General features: G+C 50.5%; 1 protein-coding gene and 1 long non-coding RNA gene across 2 annotated transcripts in view; both read left to right on the top strand.

Moving 5' to 3' along the window:
• LOC123356630 (A.superbus venom factor 1-like) overlaps positions 1–16,248 on the top strand; it is a 39,388-nt gene extending 23,140 nt beyond the window's left edge. The window contains exons 3-7 of the mRNA XM_044999987.1: positions 565–660; positions 10,850–11,000; positions 12,469–12,632; positions 14,232–14,390; positions 15,617–16,248. Coding sequence (XP_044855922.1) covers positions 565–660; positions 10,850–11,000; positions 12,469–12,632; positions 14,232–14,390; positions 15,617–15,769 — 723 coding nt within the window. The 3' untranslated portion in view covers positions 15,770–16,248. The remainder of the gene's footprint in view (positions 1–564; positions 661–10,849; positions 11,001–12,468; positions 12,633–14,231; positions 14,391–15,616) is intronic.
• Positions 16,249–18,113: 1,865 nt separating this feature from the next.
• Positions 18,114–22,248, top strand: LOC123356701. The gene is made up of 5 exons (XR_006575410.1): positions 18,114–18,572; positions 19,099–19,256; positions 19,826–19,957; positions 20,246–20,368; positions 22,118–22,248. It is a non-coding gene; the product is annotated as an uncharacterized LOC123356701 (long non-coding RNA).
• The last annotated feature ends 436 nt before the right edge of the window (positions 22,249–22,684 follow it).

The raw sequence follows: 22,684 nt of genomic DNA on the forward strand, positions 1-22,684 counted from the left end.
GACATCTCCGAAGGGGATAGTTTTGCAGCATTTACTAAAGATGCTTAGACTCTGGGCTGGCCTGATCTCCCCTGGGCATTGGTTCCCCAGCCAGCTCCCGTCAACTGAGAATGCCTTGTCCACGCCTCTCATGCGCTTCGTCCTGGGCTTAGTGACTTGCATTGCCTCAGAGGAGCGCAGCTGTCTTGGTGCTTCACAGGCCAAAGTTTGGTTTTTGATGTCACTGGGGCTTGATCCATTAACGCACGGGAAGCTGCCTGGGAGCTAGTGGCAGGACCTGAGCACCGGCCTGGTGAGCTAAATTCTCTCACACTGGTTTAATACGAAGCATCTCTATTGACTTGGATGGAGTTCCTCCACACTGACAAAGGAGTAACAGTAACTGAGATCAGAACCTGGCCCAGCTATAGGTCTGGCCATGACTGAGAGTCCATTCTTGGGTAGCTTTCTAGGAAGCATGTGTTCTGCTATACTTTCCTATGCTGAGGTCCTGGGATTAATTCTTCCTTTTCATGGTACTCGGGGGACTTTCTTATCCCAAATCTGTCCTTTGCTTCCCTTTAGGGAGGGTACAAGGGGGCTGAGCCTGATGTCTCTTTAACGGCTTTTGTGCTGATTGCATTGGAAGAGGCCAAGGACATCTGCAAGGATCAAGTCAACGTGAGTATCTCTGCACCGTAGAGTCACTTCTACGTTCATACCCAGGTTTTCCCATCTTTCCATCCCCTATGAGCCATGCCCCATGGTGTTATGCTTACAAGAAGCACATGAGATCTTTTTCAGGGGAAAAGGCAGTACACCACGTTTATTGAAGATACAACAATTAACATACGCATTCAATCACACACCACACACACACACTGTCCCACCAGTCAATGTTATAGTTATCAGTCCAGACTCCGGATCAATCTAGTGGCCAGCTAGGTTGATCACAGGTAAGTAGGAGCCGGGTTCTGTCGGTTGCAACATAATGCTCCGGGGAAGTCTTGGAAGAACGAACCCAGAGTTCTTCTTCGAGTGCTGTCCCTGTGGGTGCTCCACTCTAGGTGACGGTGCGTCCCGGCCCTGTCGATCGGAGATTTTCGGTAGCAGTGCCTGGTTGGGGCGCACGCACCCAGATGGTATCTCCCGTCTAGTTGGAATCTTCCTGAGTGCATGCGCCCCACACCCTCCTCAGTTCCTTCTCAACCGTCCTCGGCTGAAGACGGGACTCGGAGCAGTGCTGCCTTCTCTTCCCTGATCTCTGTAGGAAACATAGAAATAATTATTAATTACTTCCCAGTTGTTTCCCTTCCTTTAGTATAGTTACATAGTTAGTTACTTAGTTTAAAAAAAAAACAAAAAACCCTCAGGCTTGTCTCCCATTGAGACACTTTCCTCGCCCATCTCCAATTCACAATGCCAGGAGCTTCGGGTTTCAAAAGATGCATCTCCTGTCAGGACTCCATGCCACGGTCAGATGGTCACTCCCAGTGTGTGAAGTGCCTCGGGGACACCCACATCCCCACGAAGTGCCAACACTGTGCGAGCCTCAAATCAAGAGCTCGTCGTGACAGGGATCTGCGCCTCAAGATCATCATGATGGAGAAATCCCTGCAGCCGCTGTCGGAGACGGGAAAAGTGGAACCCGCTCCCACACGCTCCCCAGCCAGATCGGAACCGGTGGGGAGCGTCGCTTCACCCTCCCTGGAGCGGAGGCACGAAGCGCAGAAGTCTCACAAACGAGACTCTAACAAGGGTAAGGGGTCTCCGGCGAGATCCCTACCCCCTCTGCTGACAGCAGGAAAGACAGCTGCCTCAGCCTCTTCGAATGCCTCAGCTACTGCTCTGACAGAGCTGAAAGGCAGGGACCAGACTTCCCGCGCTGGGAAGGCACTTACCCGTTCGGTCCCCTCGGCGCCGCAAACGGCTGCGGCACGGACACCTCGCTCCTCTGCGGCACCTAGGCACGCTGCAACACCGGCACCACATGCCTCGGCACCAGCAACAGCAGCGGTGCCGACAGCGCATTCGGCACCGACACCAAGAACAGCCGCGCTGCTTTCAGCCTGGTCAATTTCAGCGCTGAAAGCAGCCGCGATCCCGCCAGCGCGCTCTGCCTCAGCAACAAAAATAGCTGCGGTGCCGACAGCTCGATCAGCCTCGGCACCGAGAACAGGGTCGGCACCCAGCCACTCTGCTAGCCGTGCACTAGCAGCAGACCCCCTGCAGGGGGCGTCCAAGCACAATACAACAGGAGACTCTCTGTCACTCTCGCCTAGTAAACAGCTACAGCAGAGAGTAGACTTAGCTCAGCCTAGAGAGCAGGAACGACAGCTGCTCACTCAAAGTGACCTTTTAGTGCCACCTGAGCCTCACTCTCCACTCCTGGAAGCAGAGGACTCCTTCCTTGACCTGCCACTTTCTCCACCTGAAATGGCTTTCACCGACGGTGACCTTGAACTGCAACAGCAGGCAGAGTTCTCCCCTCCTGCTTCTCCTCCACAGGCACCTTTACCACCTCAGGTCACGGCTCAAGTTCAGCAGCCTCAGTTTCCCTATGCTGCCCCTCCGTGGGTGATGCCTGGGTTCTCCTACCCCATGCCTTGGTCGCAGTGGTACCCGTGGCAGAATCCTCCTATCAATCACCTTCCTTCGGTACCTCAGTCTCCTGCTCCATCCACTTCCAGGGTGCCTGAACCCCCTCCTGAACTGGGGAGCTATGCACCATATCCTGATTCGCCTAATCCTAACTCTCCATCAGCCGCAGATGAAGCCAGCCTCCCTCCACCTCCACAGATCGTGGACGACTGCAAACAGTTCCAAGAACTTTTTCGGAGGGTTGCGATCAGCCAGGATATTCCCTTAGAAGAGGTTCAGGAGAAGCAACACAAACTCCTTAAAATCCTTCAACCGTCTGCACCCTCGAAAATCGCGCTCCCTATAAATGAAGCACTCATGGAGCCAGCTGACACTCTCTGGCAAACCCCAGCTTCTCTGGTACCAACTTGCAAGAAGGCTGAGCGTAAATATTACGTTCCTGCAAAGGATGCAGACTTCCTATTCTCTCATCCACCACCGAACTCCCTTGTCATCGATGCAGTGACACAGAGGACCAAACATTCACAATATCGACCCACCCCTCAGGACAAAGACCTTAGATGCCTTGATGTCCTGGGACGCAAGGTTTATACATCCTCTACACTACAGTTCAGGATTGCTAACTACTCTGCCCTCCTCGCCAGTTATGATTTCGATAATTACAATAAGCTTTTTGAATTTGCCTCCTACATACCAGAGGACAGAAGAGCAGACTTCAAATCAATCCTGTCTGAGGGACAATTAATCTCCAGAACAGCCCTACAGGCGTCTTTAGACACGGCGGACACAGCAGCCCGTACTACCGCAACTGCTGTGGTTATGCGCAGAACCTCATGGCTCTCTGCATCCGGCATTCCTAAAGAACTCCAGACTAAAGTGGAGGATCTCCCATTTGACAAGGACAAACTTTTCTCCCAAAAAACTGACGAACTCCTCCATACCATGAAGGATTCCAGAGCGACACTGCGCACCCTGGGCATTCAACCATCTCTTCCCAAGAGACAGCAATACCAACCCTACCAAAGAACACGTCAGTATTATCGCCCTCAATCCAGACCGTACGACACAACTCGGAATCGTAATAGACCTCCCAAACGCAGACAAAATCAAAACCAAGCCACCACCTTCCGTCCACAGGGCAATAAACAACAGTTTTGAAGCTTTGGTCGAGGGTCTGCACGACCACCCCTTGATTCCACCACTTACTTTCCCATTTGGCCACCGCCTCCAGTATTTCCAACATGCCTGGCAGCGGATCACACAGGACCGCTGGGTCCTCGAAATAGTTCAGACCGGTTACTCCATTCCTTTTATTTCCTACCCTCCTACCCATCCCCCTTCCCCGTCCCTCTTCAGGGACCCCTCCCACGAGCAATTACTTCGCACAGAAGTGGCTCACCTTCTGCAATTAGGCGCAGTGGAGCCTGTGCCTCTGCAACACCAGGGGACAGGTTTCTACTCCCATTACTTTCTAACACAGAAAAAGACCGGGGGATGGAGGCCTATATTAGACCTACGCCGACTGAACAAATTCGTGAGGACACAAAGATTCAAGATGGTCACACTGGGCACAATAATACCCGCATTGGATCATGGGGACTGGTTCACAGCCCTCGACCTACAAGACGCTTACTTCCACATATCAATTCATCCAGCTCACAGACGCTTCCTACGATTCACAATCGGTCACGATCACTTCCAATACCGAGTTCTTCCTTTCGGACTCTCCACGGCTCCAAGAGTTTTTTCCAAGACCTTAGCTGTTGTTGTGGCTCACCTCCGCAAACACGGAGTCACACTTTTCCCCTATCTAGACGATTGCCTCATCAAGGGCGACTCCTGTGGCGACACACTTCAAGCCACACGTCTCACCATCTCCCTCTTTCACAGCCTAGGTCTCCAAATAAACACCCAAAAATCCACCCTGATACCCACGCAACAGATAGAGTTCATTGGAGCTCATCTCGACTCAACCCAGAGCAGGGCCTCGCTCCCATACAACAGATTCCTCACTATCACACAGCTCATACGCACACTCTCTACTCGTCCCAGGACACAAGCAAGAATCTGCCTACAGCTCCTTGGTCACATGGCAGCTACCACCTTCGTGGTTCAACATGCCAGGCTACATATGAGATGCCTCCAGGGCTGGCTCAACTCCAATTTCGAACCCAGCAGACATCCCTTAGGGATGCTGCTAACTCCTCCTCCCAATGTTATAACTTCCCTACAATGGTGGACAAGTCCAGAAAACCTCTGTACAGGGGTTCCCTTCCAGCAACGATCCCCAACGCTCATGCTCACCACGGATGCTTCCCTGATAGGTTGGGGAGCGCATCTAGGAGAACACAAAGCACAAGGTCGATGGTCTCCATCAGAGACGCATCTACATATAAATCTCCTAGAACTCAGAGCAGTGAGGAAAGCATGCCTTCACTTTCTTCCCCTTATAAAGAACAGATATCTGCGAGTTTTAACAGACAACATAGCATGTATGTATTACATAAACAGACAGGGGGGTGCCAGATCACATTCCCTCTGCATGGAAGCCATTCGACTCTGGAATTGGTGCATACAACATCGAATACAGATCATCGCCTCCTATCTACCAGGCTGCCACAACACTACTGCCGATGCACTCAGCAGGCACTTCTCCACAGAACACGAGTGGGAACTGCACCCCACAGTACTCCAACACCTTTTCTCCCACTGGGGCACTCCATCAATAGATCTCTTCGCCACGACCCGAAATCGAAAATGCCCCCTGTTTTGCTCCAGGGCGGGACTCGGGACTGCATCCCTAGGGGATGCATTCCTCATTTCGTGGAACAGTTACCTCCTGTACGCCTTCCTGCCTATCCCTCTACTACACAGGGTTATTCGGAAGATCGCGGACGACAAGGCCCAAGTCATCCTTATTGCCCCGCCTTGGCCAAGACAGACGTGGTACCCTTACCTTCTCCGCATGTCCTCCCGTCACCCATGGGCTCTCCCCAACAGGCCAGACCTCCTTTACCAGGACAACGGGCGGGTCCTTCATCCCCAACTCCAGAAGCTCCACCTCACGGCCTGGTTCCTTCATGGTTCCAAACCCATGAACTAGCTTGTTCCGAGCAAGTCCTACATGCCCTCCTGCACAGTAGGAAAGACTCCACCCGCAAAACCTACCTTCAGAAGTGGAAGCGCTTCGCTCTTTGGTGCTCTCATAAACATTTAGCACCCAACAATGTGACCCTTCCTAACATTCTAGATTACCTCCTCGAACTAAAACAGGACGGACTTTCGCTTAGCTCCATCAAAGTGCACCTGGCGGCGCTTACCACCTTCCACGAACTATTGGATGGGTACTCACTCTTTACACACCCCACCATTAAACGCTTTCTCTCTGGCCTGCAAAATCTCTACCCTGAAATTCACACAACAGTGGCTACATGGAATCTTAACCTCGTTCTTCATGCTCTCATGAAACCTCCATTTGAGCCCTTGGCTACCTCCTCTGATCTCCATATGTCCATGAAGGTGGCTTTCCTAGTTGCCATAACATCAGCAAGGAGAGTTGGAGAAATAAGTGCCTTGATGGCCCACCCTCCATACACAATCTTCTCCAAAGATAAAGTCACTTTGAGACCGCATCCTCAATTTCTTCCTAAGGTGGTATCGACCTTCCACCTCAACCAACCTATATATTTACCAACTTTCTACCCCAAACCTCACAAAACGCCACAGGACGCAACCCTGCATACTCTCGACGTCAGGCGAGCAATTGCCTTTTATTTAGACAGGACTAAACCATTTCGCAAGTCTCCACGACTCTTTCTTTCAATTGCCGAAAGATCAAAAGGCACGGCTATTTCTAAACAACGCCTATCCAAGTGGATCTCTGACTGCATCAGATCCTGTTACCGTGCGAAGAATCTTCAACCGCCTGAAGGCGTTAGAACTCATTCCACTAGAGCCATGTCGGCATCCATTGCCTTCCTACACAACGTTCCCATTCCCGATATCTGCAAAGCAGCTACATGGTCATCTGAACACACGTTTGCGAAACACTATGCTTTAATGCAAGACACCACGGCAGACACACTAGTAGGTCATACAGTACTATCTTCAGTACTCCCTGCCGTATCTCCAAAGTCCCACCAACCGTAGTGGGTACTGCTACACATTCACCTAGAGTGGAGCACTCACAGGGACAGCACTCAAAGAAGAAGAGAAAGTTACTCACCTTGCAGTAACTGAGGTTCTTCGAGATGTGTGTCCCTGTGGGTGCTCCACTCCCCACCCTCCTCCCCTCTACTTTGGAGTACTGAGATGACTCTCCACGGTGGAGAAGGAACTGAGGAGGGTGTGGGGCGCATGCACTCAAGAAGATTCCAACTAGACGGGAGATACCATCTGGGTGCATGCGCCCCAACCAGGCACTGCTACCGAAAATCTCCGATCGACAGCGCCGGGACACACCGTCACCTAGAGTGGAGCACCCACAGGGACACACATCTCGAAGAACCTCAGTTACTGCAAGGTGAGTAACTTTCTCTTTCATGGCACCCCATTTATATAGTGATTTTCCTTCATTGGGATCAATGAGTTCTTCTTTGGGTGCTTGCTGATATCAATTCCAGTTAGGTGTGCGCATGCGCTGCTTGCACGGCTCTCGGAAACTTTTCCCTAGCAGCTACCTATCAGACCAGCTGGGGAGCCCCCTGGAGTGGCACCGGTATGGCGCTCTATATACGACCCTGCTGGCCCAACCTCCCTTCAGTTCCCTCTTACTGCCTGTGATGGTTGTTCAAACAGTGGTTTCTTGCTTGCAAGTGGTCCACTAATCCCTGGCTCTTCTGCTTATCTTTGTATATAGTTACCCATTGTTAGTTAATTGTTCTCTTCTAGTTGTTAATTGCAGTCTTTAGTGGTTGGTGGAGGGGGTTCCCCTTCAATGAGTGCCCCTTGGGGCTCCAGGCCATGCAGTCCCAGGGCTTCAAACCCTATAGCTCCTGCCAAGCCTATGCCTACGGGCAACCCCCATGACTCCTGTCTCTGGTGTCTGGGAGAAGCCCATCAGGCAGATAAATGCAAGATCTGCAAGGCCTTCAAACCTCACGCTAGAAAGGAGAGGAACACTCATTTAAAACAACTCCTCATGGAGTCAGCCCTCTGTCTGCAGCAGGACCCGGCCCCGAGTGCTTCGTTGCGGAGCACCCCTCCAGCGGTGCCGCCAGCAGCACTCCCAGGGGTCGGCGGTCTCCCAGGGCCCAGAAGTGTTCCACTCTGCACCGCTCCCACTCGCCAGTTGCCCACAAGAAGCAGGCCAAGGACAAGTCTCCACAATGGCCCGATTCAGGAACCGTAGCCTCGGCAGGGCACGCTGCAGTGCATGGGCCTATGGCCGACAGACCCTCTGGTTAGGCTCAACCCCCATGGGCTCCCGTCTCCCTAGGAAGCCCAGCACTCCTGGACTCCCCACAGCCGCAGGTGGAGGAGGTGATGCCACCCTCCACCAGACACTTCTGAGGCCGCTAGGGGGCTTATAGAAATGATGGCTCCCAAGTCTCCAGTCTCGAGGCCTCCATTACCCCAAAGCCCAACACCTTCAAGAGACAAACCCACTATGTTTGGGCCATCTATCCCCCGACCAGGATCTCTGCATCGCTCCGAGTCCCGGTGCTGTACATATGCCCCGTGCCTGTCTGACTCGTGGCACTGGTCTGACTCGCGGCACCAGTCTCTCAGCCCCGACCCTTGGAGCTGTTTCCGTTTGAGATGGTCATCAGCTAACAAGTCATGGATCCTGCTCAAGGTTCAGATCCCAATCTGTGACCTCGCAGCAGCGCTCGCATCGATCTCAGACTGCATTCCCCAGTCGTCGCTCGACGGACCAGCACTGCTCTACATAGCGGTACCACTCTATGTCGTGGCACCGCACCCCATCTCGGCACTGCTCCACCTCAGGATCCCTTGAAAAACCCAGATCCAACCCCACCCCCAGTGGAGGTTACACCTGGGGCTCGGGATGAACCAGTCCCGGAAAATCCAGAAGCCGCCATGGAACCACTCCTGCCGGTAGCGTCTTCCTCATCCTCTCCTGACCAGGAGCCACCCAGATGATGGGGCAAGTGGGGCAATTTGCCCAAGGCCCTGCAGGGCCCCCGGCCCCACATCTGCCTTCCCCCATCGCCTCAGCGCACCACATCAGGAGCGGCCCTGGACAGTGCTGCAGCGGTGTGGCTCCGGCAGGGCCTGAGCTCCTCCCACTGAGTCAGAACCGCATGGTAAGGGGGCGGAGCTGCGAGCCCCGGTCCCGCTGGAGCCACGCCACTGCAGCGCTGTCCAGGAGCCAGGGCAGCCTTCATGACGTGTATTTACACTTGTTATGACTTGGCAAAAGTTCCTCCATCTACTATTATGGCTCACTCCACCAGGGCTGTCCCCTCTCTTTTATAGTGAGGAGGAGCCAGCTGACTGCGGCTGTAGCAGTACGGCATGAGGACAGAGGCAGTCATCTGTAGGGTGAGGGAAGCAGGGCCTAGTGGGCAGAGCACTGGACTAGGTTTCAGGAGACTTGAGTTCTCATCCCACAACAGCTGAGGGACCTCAGGCAAATAACTTTCCTACTCTGTGCCTCAGTTTCCTTTTCTGTAATTTGGGGCTAAAAAGACTGACCTCCTTCGTAAAGCGCTGAGGAAAAGTGTGATATAAGAGCTTGGTATTATTAGATCTTGGATCCCGGTCAAACCAGCATGAGTGTCACATGGGGACGACACTACCCTCTCTCATCCCGGGGAGGCTTGCTCAGCCACTGTACCATTCGTGGGGCTAAACGGAGGACATCCTCCAGAATTGCCTCCATCTTTCTTCTTCAGGCTTGCTAGTCCTACATTTTCTCCATATGCACTTTGTCCTCCTGGCCACTGTCTTTCCACTATTTTCTTGGTCGTCTTCTTGCTTTCTGCCTGTAAACATTACTCTCAAACGCCTCTCTAACAAAATTCCCCTCACAAGTGCTGAGTTTTATTTTTCCCAATGGGTGCTCCACCCCTGCTCTGCCCTGAGGCCCTGTCCCCACTCTGCCCCCTCCCCTGAGGCCCCATCTTTGGTCCGCCTCTTCCTGCCCCCGCTCCGCTCCCTCTCTCAAAGTCCCCCCCACCAGCCTGCCGCTCCCTCATCTCCGTCCCCTCCCCCAAGCGCCTCCCAACAGCTGCTTGCTAATCAGCGGCCAGCCCTGGGGGCTTGATCGGCGGCCAGCTGGGGCAGAACCACTGTGGCTGGTGGGTGCTGAGCACCCCCTATTTTTTTCCATGGGTGCTTGAGCCCCAGAGCACACATGGAGTCGGCACCTATGACTCTCTTCATCCCCTCTTTGTACGTGCCCACCACATCACCTCATCCTCCTCTCTTGCAGCTTCTGTCTGATACCACAGACCAGGGCCAGATTTTGGGGGCAGGCAATCCAGGAAACCACCTTGGGTGCTGGACTTGGGGGGTGGTGCTGGGCTCAGGGTGCTGTTTTTGTTGTTAGAGACAAAAAGGACAATTGATGTTTCCGGTATTCTGTATGTGGATTCATTTTTCACTAACCTACTAGAATGTTCTGGATGTATAAGCTTTGTTTCTATAAGCTTAGAGGAAACTTTTTATTTGCTTATATATGGCATGAATAAATACAGACTTACAGCTCCTAGCGTGCAAATTTATCATCTTGTACAACAGGGATAAATCATACATGCTAATCATGCAGCGAAATCGCGAAATGGGCTACAAATGCAATAAAAATAAGGTATTAAAAAATTTAACAAATAGAGGGGGAGACACCAAAGACGCTCTGGGATGCCATTTGGGCTAGGGCCGGTCCTGCCACAGACATTGGTCTCACTCCTGCTGACATTCTGCATGTGGTCCAGAAATGTCCCCTTTTGCTGCCCTCAAATATCTCACTTCCATGTCTTCAGCCTCCTCTGTCTTTCACCAGCACAAAATTCACTGTGAAATTAAATAAAGCTGGAAGCCACTTGAATTCGTAATGTGTTAATGTAACCCACACACCTCCTGGTGTGGTGTTCTGTCCCATCTAGTGGCACTGAGACCATGTAGAGAGAGCTTAATGAGCCTGCTCTAGAGTCTTCAGGCTTTTAGTTCATGCAGTAGAGGCTCATGCATTTAGCTCCAGAGGTCCCATGTTCAATCTTGCACCTCTCCTCGGCATTAACACTACTCAAAACCTCAGCCTAACCAACGAGTTTGATTTTCTTCCGTTTTCTTTGTCACCTCCTAGAGTTTGAAAGTCAGCATCAGCAAAGCCGCTGAATACTTAGCCCAAAGGTACCAGTCTCTAACCAGACCATACACTGTGGCTCTTGCGTCCTATGCCTTAGCCATGGTGGGGACACTGGACACTGAGAAGACGCTCATGAGAGCTTCGACAGGTAAATGAGTGCGTCTTATCAAGTACTGGAAAGATGTGGCCAAGTCAGGATGGGGTTCAGGGAAGAGAAGCAAAGGAGGTTGAAGAGGGATTAATTTATGAGGAATGAATAACAGGCATAGATTTGTTCCTTTTAGCCAGATTTGAGATTGATCAGACTGGGTGTAAATCCAGAGTAACTCTCCTGGGTTGAGTGGACTTATTCCAGATTTACACCAATGTGTCTGAGATCTGGATGTGGCAGAGATGTATGGTATTACTTGACCTCAGGAGGAATCTGAGAGCTCTGTATGTATATCTAAAAGATGTAAACCCCAAAGAGAAAAAGAGAGAAAACGGTGGCTCAAGAGGAATGTAACTGGATGAAACTGAGCAAAGGATATAGAATAATATTACCTGCAAAGAAAATGGAGTTTGCCCCATTGTTTGGGAGAGTTAAAACGGGGCAGGACAAAGCTGTTGTCTAGATATAACAATGTTATGTTGAAAGGTGCCAGGTGGGTCTTTGATCCCAAAACAGTCACAGACTTTGGCCATGTCTACAATGCAGGGACTAGAGCGGCAAAGCTACGGTGCTGCAGCTATCCCGATATCACCCCCTATTGTAGACGCAGATTGCACTGATGGAAGGGGTTTTCCATCTCTGTAGGAACTCCACCACTATGATCAACGGTAGCTAGATCAACTGAAGCATTTTTCCATTGATTTAGCTCTGTCTGCACTAGGCGTTAGTTTGACATAGCTATAGCAAGTGTGTGTGTGTGCAGATGTTTCACATGCCCTGAGTATCACAGCTATCACAATCTAAGTTTTAAGTGTAGACCAGGCCCTTGTTCAAATTAATGGGTGTGCCAGGCACTCTTTCAGACTCAGTGGAAGGAGCAATCAAGACTCTTTCTGTAGTAGACACAGCTAAAAACAATGCAGGGACTGCCCAAGGCACACAGCAGGTCAAGAGCTCAGGCATGTGGGCTGAGGGGTTTCCCTGATGGCAAACACAGAGGCTAGCATGTTGGTTTTGCACCCTGTGCGTTAGAGGCAGAAACCAGCTGAAAGCCTGGAGAAGTGTTATGAAACAAGCAGAGAGACATTGCTTGTTGGGCCCAGAACTCACTTCAGAGGCAGAGTTGGGGATTTCTCAGCAAGGAAGTTGCCTGCTGTTGGTTTCTCTCAAGTTCAGGGAAAACGGGGCTTTCTGTGCATTTTCGTAAGCAATGAGGTTTACACCAGAGAACGTACCAGAGGCCTATCACCAATTCCTCATCCTAATTGAAACAATCCTCCCAAGACCCCAAATATTGGGTAGCTGTTCACCCCTAAAAGGGGCAACAATCAGTTCGACTTACTGATCCTCCATGCGGAAAGTTGGGGAAGGAGTCAGGCGATGGTATGGTCCAGTCAGATCTGCTCAGAATGAGTGGATCTCCTTGAGGAGAGTCCTTTAGCTCACCTTCTTTGCTGCTGCCTAGAGGGAAATCGCTGGGAAGAGCCAAACGCCCACACCTTCAACATTGAGGGCACCTCGTACGCCTTGCTGGCCTTGCTGAAAATGAAGAAGTATGAGTTGACTGGTCCCATAGTCAGATGGCTGAGAGAGCAGAACTACTATGGAGGAGAATATGGATCTACCCAAGTGAGTATGATCCTTATAGTCCCGGGTATCCTTCCAAGACCGTGTTTTGTGGGCAGGTCTCCCATCGGAAGGAATGGGATCCGATCACTTGAGTCATTGTAGAAAGCCCTGGGGAATGCCCAGTAGAGAACAGTCCTGCATTGCCTGGGAGATGGGCAACGTGACCTATCAGGTCTTTGCCATTGTTAACCTAAGGCAGAGACCAGCACAGGGGCATGACTGAATCTTCTCACTAAAGGCTCCATCCCGCCAAGGTGATGGGTGTGAGCACATGCTTCTCTTTAAGATAATGAGTTGTCCTGGGGAGTGAATGAGCCTTCTCTTCCCATGGGCAGAAACACACATGCATCTGGACTCATTCTAGCATTTGTTGTTTTTTGGCCATTGGTCTGGAGAGAGGGTACCAGGTGTGCAGGACCAACGGACTGAGTCCAAATGACAAAGCCATGGTAGATCATGACTAATCTGAATCAATTGGGCTTTATCCACCTCTAAGTAGAACTGTAAGCTTATGTTTTTTAGATTCTTTTTTTAAAACTGTGCTTACACGAAGCACTGGAGAGGATAAAAGCCCTACTGCTAGTGACAGCTAAATAAAGATGGAGTGTCCTCAGATATCCCTCCCTTCCCTGGAATACGGGGGCCACCAGGAACTATAGGGTCTGTCTGTGTCCAGCAGCCTCAGTAGAGAGGCCCCTTTACATTCCTTGCTACTGAGTCTTGTCTTTTCTCTACCTAAAATGATGCTACAAGCTTGGTTGGGAGTGGTCTGTATTTCTGAGTCACAGGCCATGTGTTCTATCCCTACCATTGTTCTTTGTGTGGCATAGATGTCTCTATATAAGTAACCTACACACCTCCTGGGTATGGTGCTATGTTCCCTGTAGTGGCACCGAGACCACTTAGAGAGAGAGATTAATGTGTCTGCTACAGACTTAGCTAAGGGCCACATGGCTTTTAGCTCATGCAGGAGAGGCTCATGCATTTAGCAAGAGGTCCTGCATTTGAGTCCCAGACAAGCCCCCACTTGTAATACCGATAGACCTCAGTTGTCGGTGGGTGGGATCGAACTCATTAAACTCTCTAAGTGGTCTCAGTGCCACTAGAGGGGACAGAGCACCACACCCTGTGGAGGTGTGTGGGTTACATATACATGGAAGGAGCCACTATCTTGCTGTGCTCTGTCCAGCTGACAATTGGCCCCTGTTAATAGCTAGGCGCGAAGGGAAGCTAATTAACCATGCACAATATATTTATTGACCATGGGTTCTAGTCCTGGCTTGGCCACTGGCTTCCTGGGTGACCCTGGGAAAGTTACTTCCCTGCCCTGTGCCTCCGTTTCCCCATCTGCAACATGAGAATAAAGATCTTGTACTGCTTTGTAAAGTGCTTGGAGATCTACTGATGAAACACATTACAGAGGAACCAGGTAATATTATTATATAACCCTTTGCCTGCGTGACACCCAGTGGACCCTTGGTGTTTTCTTTCATTGTATTTTTGGTTCCTCTTCCTTAAGAGTCAGTTTAAAAGCTGTCACATGTTCAGTGCAATAGGACAATAAGGTGTAACTCTCTTGTCTTTTTCCTGGTGTTCTAGGCGACCATCATGGTGTTCCAGGCTCTTGCGCAGTACCAGATAGACATTCCGCAGCACAAAGACCTGAATTTGATCGTTTCTATTTTCCTGTCACATCATTCTAGGCCTATAAAGTACAGAATCTCAAATGAGGACGCTCTAGTGGCCAGAACAGCAGAGGTATCGTGCTTCTCTATGTGATTAGTACAGATCACTGATTATAGAGAAAGAAGATTTGACTAGAACCTCCTATCCAAACCGTTTTGGGAAAGGGAGGGGCATTCATATTCCCGGCACCAGATCCAAATGCATCCACACTTTTGACTCAGATTTTTAAGACCAGAAGGGACCATTATGATCATCTCGTCTGACCTTCGGCATGACACAGGCCAGAGAACCTCACCTACTAATTTCGGCATCAAGCCCGTAACTTCTAGCTGACCTGTGAGATGTCTCTTAGGTAGATATCCAGTCTTGACTTAAAGACTTGAAGTGATGGAGAATCCACCACATCCTGTCAGGCCCTAGGTTCTAGGCAGTCAGGCCTGGTGGTTGGAGCCGGCTGGAGCGTCGGGACTGGGCCAAGGGCAATGCTGAAATCAGGGTCTGGGGACAGGCCGTGGGTCAGAATCCACAGACAAGCCAAATCAGGATTGAAGTCAGAGTTCGGATGCAGGCCAATGGTCAAAGCCAGGTTGGAATCAGTCCGAGGGCCTGGGGGGCCAGGAGGCAGATGTAGGCTGGAGCGGGACTGGAGCAAGGTCAGAGCAGGGCACAGAGGAAGCTGAAGTGGGCTGGAACAAGGCTCGGGCATGGCTGGGGCAGGAACAAGAACTGGATCAAGGGCAGGCCAGAAGCCTGGGGAGTCTGTAACACTGCAAGGCCGGAGGAAGGTCCCTGGCCGACTAATGCTGTTGTGCAGAGTCACTCTCAGCTCTGATGGGGACAGTGAAATACTTGTGCCTGGGGGTCATCTGGCCTGAGCCCTGACCAGGGATAGTCACTGCAGGCTCCGTTGGAGGAGTGAGTCACCGCAGCTGGGTGAGCAGCCCTGGGCTGGGTGGGGTTTGCCTCACACATCCCGAGGTAAATTGTTCCAGGGTCAGTGGCCTGGAGTGTGTGGTTTTGAGCTGAATCCAGAAGTAGGAGGGGATGGGTTGCTGTTTAGGTTTGGCTGTGGAGAAGCAATACGTCTGAAGATCAAAGAGCTACTGCCTCGGAAGTAACCTTTTTTCTCCTTCATGCTATTGTCTCTGCAGAGTCCCCCCAGCCCCTCCGGGTGAGTGACTGTCAATCTCACCAGCTTCATTTTCTTCATTAGCTTCATTTGCCCTGTCTTTTAAATTAATAATAATAATAATAAAAATGAAGTACAAAAGAAAATTAACCCTGGATTAATTTTACAGCTCAAATGGAATGAAGACTTCACTGTGAAGGCAGAAGGAACTGGACAAGTAACAGTAACGATAATTTATAACGCAAAGCGAAAGGAAGATGAATCTCAGTGTAAGAAGTTTGACCTGAGGGTATCGGTTGAAGAAGCCCAGGGTGATAAGTAACCACCTGGCTTTTCTCTTCTGAAGCTTGCTGTCAATCCTCAGATCATGGACAGCAGTGGATTTACACCAACCAACCACCATCTCTGCAATCACATTCTTAACTTTGGAAAGTATTTTTGTGAAGCTTCTACAAACTCTCCCAGTTCCCAAGTCCTAAAAATTATACCCATAGGGCAGGCACTAAATAATATTTCCAGCTACTACATGTTGTAAGTTGCAACCAATGCAGGGTCCTTCTAGATGAGGGAGCAGATGCTGCCTTCTCTCATCCTGGCACTTGTTAGCAGCATAGTTGGAGCATCAGATGTGGATGGGAACACAGGCCGGCTACTCTGGGTATTGTCTCCCTCTAAAGCAGAGATGAGCCCATGCCAGGAAGTCTGGTTACAGACCCAAACTTCCAGTGCACACATTTCCAGACAGCATGGGTGTGAAATCAGCATGGGACAGAGGCTGTGCCCGTGTGGGGTAAGGCGGGGCACCCCCCAACTATAGTACCGTACTGTATGGCAAAAAATAATTCCCTGCAGCGTAACCCCCCATTTACATTCATTCTTATGGGGAAATTGGACTCGCTTAACATCGTTTCACTTAAAGTCGCATTTTTCAGGAACATAACGAGAACGTTAAGTGAGGAGTTACTGTACCTAGTTCTTACTTGAACCCCATTATAGTCTTGGCTTTCACAGCATTCTCTGGCCAGGAGCTCCAAAGGCTGAGTGTGCGTTGCGTGCTTTTTATTTGTATATATAAAGGTGTAATGAGAGAAGAAGAACCTACACAACACTGCAGATTTGGATGATAACTTCTGTTTTTCCCTCTTGTGTTGTGCTTAGTACCACGGAGAAAGAAGTGAAGGGTAAGAGCCCACCCCAATTGTGAGATGGAAGGAGCCCAAGAGCCGTGAGACAGTGAGCGTTGTTGATTCCAGGCTATGCAGATGCCATGAAGCTGGGAGTGGAGCAGATGTCACCATCAGTGAGATAAGTGTCTGGTTTGGTGAGGACTCTGGTAATGGCCCACCTGCCTCCAGGCCAGGACTTGTCGTTAGCTGGGGCTGGGTTTGTAAGAAAAGGTTCCTAACTAGTGGTTACGAGGGAGACAAGGTCCCCCATTTTCAGGGGCTGGTCACTTTTCTGTCCACAAGCAGTGTGTCCTCTGCAGCAGAAGGTTGGATCCAGGGGGATGATTCCAGCTCATGAGTTTCTTGACTCCCTCCCATGTTGTTCTCTCTCTGTCCTCTGTGTTGGCCAACACACGCTCTCTGTCTGTCTGTCTGTCTCTGTCCTTGCCTCTTCTTGTGCTGTCTCCCTTCGTAGGACACGGGGAGGAGTGCTAGGTGTGCATTCCCATAGGCTAGGTCTCAGGAGCTATGTACTAGTAGGAGGGGATGAAAATCATGCAGGACAGTGGGCGCTAGAGTGGATTGGTGTCTGTGGATGTTGACTCAGTCTCTGTTTATCGAGTCGGGTGGATGGAGATGGGATGAGAGAGGGAGGCAGGGATGAGGGCAAGATTAAATACACCAATAGAACTCTGTGTAGTGATGGTACTTGCTTGGCTTTATTAGTTTCCAGAGGAATCATCCAGGAGCCCTCACCGGTCGAGAATATGCAGAAGTGGACGTGAGCAGCCTGGACATGCTTTTAAGGAGACATGAATAGTCCTCCGCTTCCTGCCTCCTGCTTAACTGGCTGTGAGTAAGAGGTCAGTGCTTTGAAATCCTCATCTGTACTCACTGTAGTATTCTTCACAGCCCGTGTGCTTCCTCATTGGGTATGGGGCTCTGTGGTATTAAGGCTGGGGAGGGGCCAGAGTCTGCTGTGCAGAGTGACTGTCGGGTGCCGTTGCAAGGGGTGCTTTTGGTTGCAATGCTAAAGGTGTAACGGGAAGAGGGTTGAGGGCAGAGCCCTGCCATGCGGGAGAGTTGAAGGGAAGAGCTAACGCGACGTTGCCTGCTTAGATGGTAACTTATTTTTTCCCCTTGTGCTGGCTTTAGTACCAAGGGAAAAGAAATCAGGCGTCAGAGTCTACTCCCTTCATACTTTGGAAAGTGAGCAAAAGTGATCGGACCGCGAGAGCTATTGATGCTACGGAAAAGCTGTCCAACTGGGAGTGGAACAGCTGCTACTCTCAATGATAAGTGTCTGTTTTGGTGATTGCTCTGCTCATGGGGCCCCCTTGCTTCTGGTAGCGATGCTCCGTTAGCTGGGGCTGGGTTTGTAGGAAAAGGTTCCCGACTAGTGGTTATGAGGGAGACAAGGTCCCCATTGTCAGGGGCTGCTCATTTTTCCATCCACAAGCAGTGTGTCCTCCGCAAGAGAAGGTTGGATCCAGGGGGATGCCTCGAGCTGGCGAGTTCCTTCCCCTCCTCCTGTGTTTTTCTCCCTCCCTCTCTCTCTTTCTCTCTCTTTTTTCTGAACTGTGTTGGCCAACACGCACTCTTTCTCTCTGTCTGTGTCCTTGCCTCTCCCTGTGTTTTCTCCTTTTATAGGACACGGGTAGGTGTGGATCCCCACAGGCTACGTCTTGGGAGCCAGGAAGAAGTAGGAGGGGATGAAAATCATGTGGGGTAGTGGGTGCGAGAGTGGAGGCAGGTATTGTAAAATATCTAGCACGGTAGCATGTTGGACAGTGATGGCTCTTCCATAGGTGGTTTGCTGTTCTTGCAGAGGCCCGCTCAAGGCCAATGGAGCCACCCCAGACAGAGGAGAAGCATCTGGAGGAGCCAGACCTGCACAATCTAGATGTTTTTCACTTGGCAGTGGAGCTAAGGAGTGCTCTCGTGATATTCGAGGAGCAGGTGTGTGTTTTTTGAAATCTCTCTCTATCCAGTATCTGCTGTGATAGACCCAGGCCAGTTGGGAACAGCAGAGTAGTAGAAGGGAGATAAACCTGCCTCTGGATAAGTAGTTTGCTGTTCCCTGAGTGACCAGAGCAGGGGCTGCTCCAGGCTAATGAGAACACCTGACTCCAATTAACCTGCTAAGAGTCAGGTGAGGCTGTTAAGCATGTGACTCTAATTAAGCAGTCGGTGTTTGGAATCCCTCATCTGTAGTCGCTTCAGTTTTGTTCCGAGGTTGTGAATTTCCTCGTTGAACACGGTGCTCTGTGGGATTCAGATGAGGGAGAGGTACAAGTCTCCTGTGCAGAGTTAGTATTTTGGATGTAGGTGCAGTGGGCTGCTTTTTAGTTGTAGTGCTAAAGCTGTAATTGGAGGAGGGTTGAGGATGGAGCCCTGGGGTGCGGTAGATGCGAGAAGAAGAAACTATGCATGTTGCTGACTGAGATGGTAACTGATTTGTTTTCCCCCCTTGTGCTGGGTTTAGTACCAAGGGAAAAGAAGTGGAGGGTCAAAGTCTGCTCCTCTCATGCGATGGAAAGAAAGTAAGAGCGGGGAGACAGCGAACATTACTGATGCCAGGCAAGAGCCGTCCAGCTTGGAGCCGAGCAGCCGTCATCGTCAGTGAGAGAAGTGTCTTGTTAGGTGAGGGCTCTGCTCACTTCCCACTTGGCTTCAGGTACGGATGCCCAGTTAGCTATGGCTCGATGTGTAACAAAATGTTCCTGACGAGCTGTGGATATGTGGGAGACAAGGTCCCCATTTTCAGCATCAGCTCATTTCTCTGTTCACAAGCGGTGTGTCCTCTGCAGAAAAGCTTGGATCCAGGAGGATGATTCCAGGTGAGGAGTTGCTTGCCTTCCTCCCGTGTTAATCTCTCTCTCTCTCTCTTTTCTCTGTGTGTTGGCCAACACACTCTCTCTGAATCTGTCCTTGCCTCATTTTGCGCTCTCTTGCTTCATGGCACATGGGCAGGTGTGCTAGGTGTGCTCCCACAGGCTTGGGTCTCGGGAGTAATGAAGAAGTAGGAGGGGACAAAAATTATGTGGGGTAGAAGGGATGAGAGTGGATTGGAGACTGTCGGTCTTGAGTCGGTCTGTGTTCATCAGGTGGGGCTGATGTAAATGGAATGGGAGAGGGAGTGAGAGATGAGGGCAAGATTTCACACACCTTCACAACTGTGTGTAATGCTGGATCATGCATGGCTTTTGCAGCTGCGCTGGTACAGGAATTGTCCAGGAACCCTACCCGGAGGAGAGACTCTCAGAAGTGAACCTGATCAGCCTGAACATCCTTCTAAGCAGACATGAACAGTCCTCAGCTTTCTGCCTCCTGCATAAATGGCTGTGAGTAAGCGCTGTACTTTTATTCACAGGCTGTGTGCTTCCTCGTTGGGTACAAGGCTCTGTGGGATTAAGGCTAGGGAGTGGCCAGAGTCTCCTGAGAAAGTGACTATTTTGGGTGCCGTTACAATGGGTATCTTCGACTTGCAGTTGTAAAGCAGTAATGGGAGATGGGTTGAGGGTGAAGCCCTGGGACATGGGAGATGGGAAATGAAGAGACGACACGACATTGCAGATGGAGATGCTATTTTTTTTTTGTTTTTCCCTCCTCTGCTGGATTTGGTACCAAAGGAAAAGAAGTCATGTGCCAGTCTACTGCCCTCATGCGATGGAAAGCGAGCGAGAGCGATGAGACCGTGAGCATGGTTGATGCCACGCAAAAGCCGTCCATCTGGCAGCAGAAGAGCCATCACTGTCAGTGAGATAAGTGCCTGTTTTGGTGAGGGCTCTGCTCATGGCCCACGTTGATGCTGGTAGGGATGCCCCGTTAGCTAGGGCTGGGTTTGTAAGAAAAGGTTCCTGACTAGCTGTGGTTGTAAGAGAGACAAGGTTCCCAATTTCAGGGGCTGATGATTCCTCTGGTCAGGAGCAGTGTGTCCTACGCAGCAGAAGGTAGCATCTAGAGGATGACTCCAGGTGTCGAGTTACTTGCCTTCCTCCCATGTTTCTTTGTCTTCTCTATTGTGTTGGCCAACACTCTCGCTCTTTCATTCTCCTTTCCTTGCCTTTCCTGGTGCCGTCTCCCTACGTAGGATGCGGGAAAAGGGTGCTAGGTGTGCATCCACACAGTCTATGTCTTTGGGACCCATGAAGAATTAGGAGGGTATGAAAATCATGCATATTAGTGGGTGCCACAGTGGAGCAGTGTCTGTCCGTGTTGACTTGGTCTTTAATCATCGCCTGGGGGCTGATGTAGACCAAATGAGAGAGGGAGGCAGAGATTAGGGCAAGATTTCACATACCTTCAGAGCTTTGTGTAATGCTGACTCACCCTTGGCTTTTGCAACTGCACTGGCAGAGGAATTGTCCAGGAGCGCTGTCTGGAGGAGAGAGACTCAAAAGTGGACCTGAACATCCTTCTAAGCAGACATGAACAGTCCTCAGCTTTCTGCCTCCTGCATAACTGGCTGTGAGTAAGCGGTCGGTGTCAGTGGAATACCTCATCTATACTCGGTGTAGTATTCTTCACAGGCCGTGTGTCTCCTTGTTGGGTGCGGGGCTCTGTGGTATTAAGGCTGGGGAGGGGCCAGAGTCTGCTACGCAGAGTGACTGTCGGATGCTGTTGCAAGGGCTGCTTTTTGGTTGTAATGCTAAAGGTGTAATGGGAAGAGTGTTGAGGACGGAGCTCCTCCCCCGTGTGGGAGAGGGGAAAAGAAGAGCCAATGTGACATTTGCCTACTGAGATGGTAACTTGCTTGTTTTTCTCCTTGTGCGGGGTTTAGTACCAAGGGAAAAGAAGTCACGTATCAGTCTACTGTCCTCATGCGAAGGAAAGCGAGACGGACGAGACCGTGATCATTGTCGAAATCAGGCATTAGCTGTACATCTGGGAGCGGAGCAGTCACCGCTGTCAGTGAGATAAATGTCTGGTTTGGTGAGGGATCTGCTCATGGCCCACCTGGCTCCAGGTAGGGATGCCCCATTAGCTGGGGCTGGGTTTGTAAGAAAAGATTCCTGACTAGCTGCTATTATGAGGGAGACAAGGTCCCCATTTTCAGGGGCTGGTTATTGGTCTGTTCACAAGCAGTGTCTCCTCTGCAGCAGAAGGTTGGATCCAGGGGGATGAATCCAGCTGGTGAGTTTCTTGCCTTGCTCTGTTTCTCTCTCTCTCTCTTCTCTAATGTGTTGGCCAACACTCTTTCTCTCTCTCTGTCTATGTCCTTGCCTCTCCTTGTGCTGTCTCCCCTCATAGCACATGGGCAGGAGTGCTAGGTGTGCATCCCCACAGGCTAGGTCTCGGGAGCTATGAACAAGTAAGAGGGGATGAAAATCATGCCGGGTAGTGGGCACTAGAGTGGAGTGTAGACTGTCGATGTTGACTTGGTTACTGTTCATCAAGTGGGGCTGATGTAGATGGCATGGGAGAGGGAGGCGGGCATGAGGGCAAGATTAAATGCACTAATAGAGCTCTGTGTAGTGATGGTACTTACTTGACTTTATTAGTTTGCAGAGGAATCATCCAGGAGCCCTCGCCGGACGAGAAGATGCAGAAGTGGACCTCAGCAGCCTGGACATCCTTTTAAGGAGACATGAATATTCCTCATCTTTCTGCCTTTTGCATAACTGCCTGTGAGTAAGAGATGAGAACTTTCAATTCCTCACCTCTACTCGCTGTAGTTTTCTTCACAGGCCGTGTGCTTCCTCGTTTGTTACGAGACTCTGGGATTAAGGCTGGGGAAGGGACAAGAATCTCCTGAACATAGTGACTATTTTGGGACAAAGCGTACTTAGATTTCCAGAAAGCCTTTGATAAGGTCCTTCACCAAAGGCTCTTATGTAAATAAAGTTATCATTGGAAAAGAGGGAAGATCCTTTCATGGATTGAGAACTGCTTAAAAGACAGGGAACAAAGGGTAGGAATTAATGGTAAATTTTCAGAATGGAGAGGGGTAACTAGTTGTGTTCCCCAAGGGTCAGTGCTAGGACCGATCCTATTCAATTTATTCATAAATAATCTGGAGAAAGGTGAGGTGGCAAAGATTGCAGATGATACTAAACTGCTCAAGATAG

Source organism: Mauremys mutica, chromosome 26, assembly GCF_020497125.1.
Source record: "Mauremys mutica isolate MM-2020 ecotype Southern chromosome 26, ASM2049712v1, whole genome shotgun sequence".
In the NCBI taxonomy this organism is placed as follows: domain Eukaryota; kingdom Metazoa; phylum Chordata; order Testudines; family Geoemydidae; genus Mauremys; species Mauremys mutica.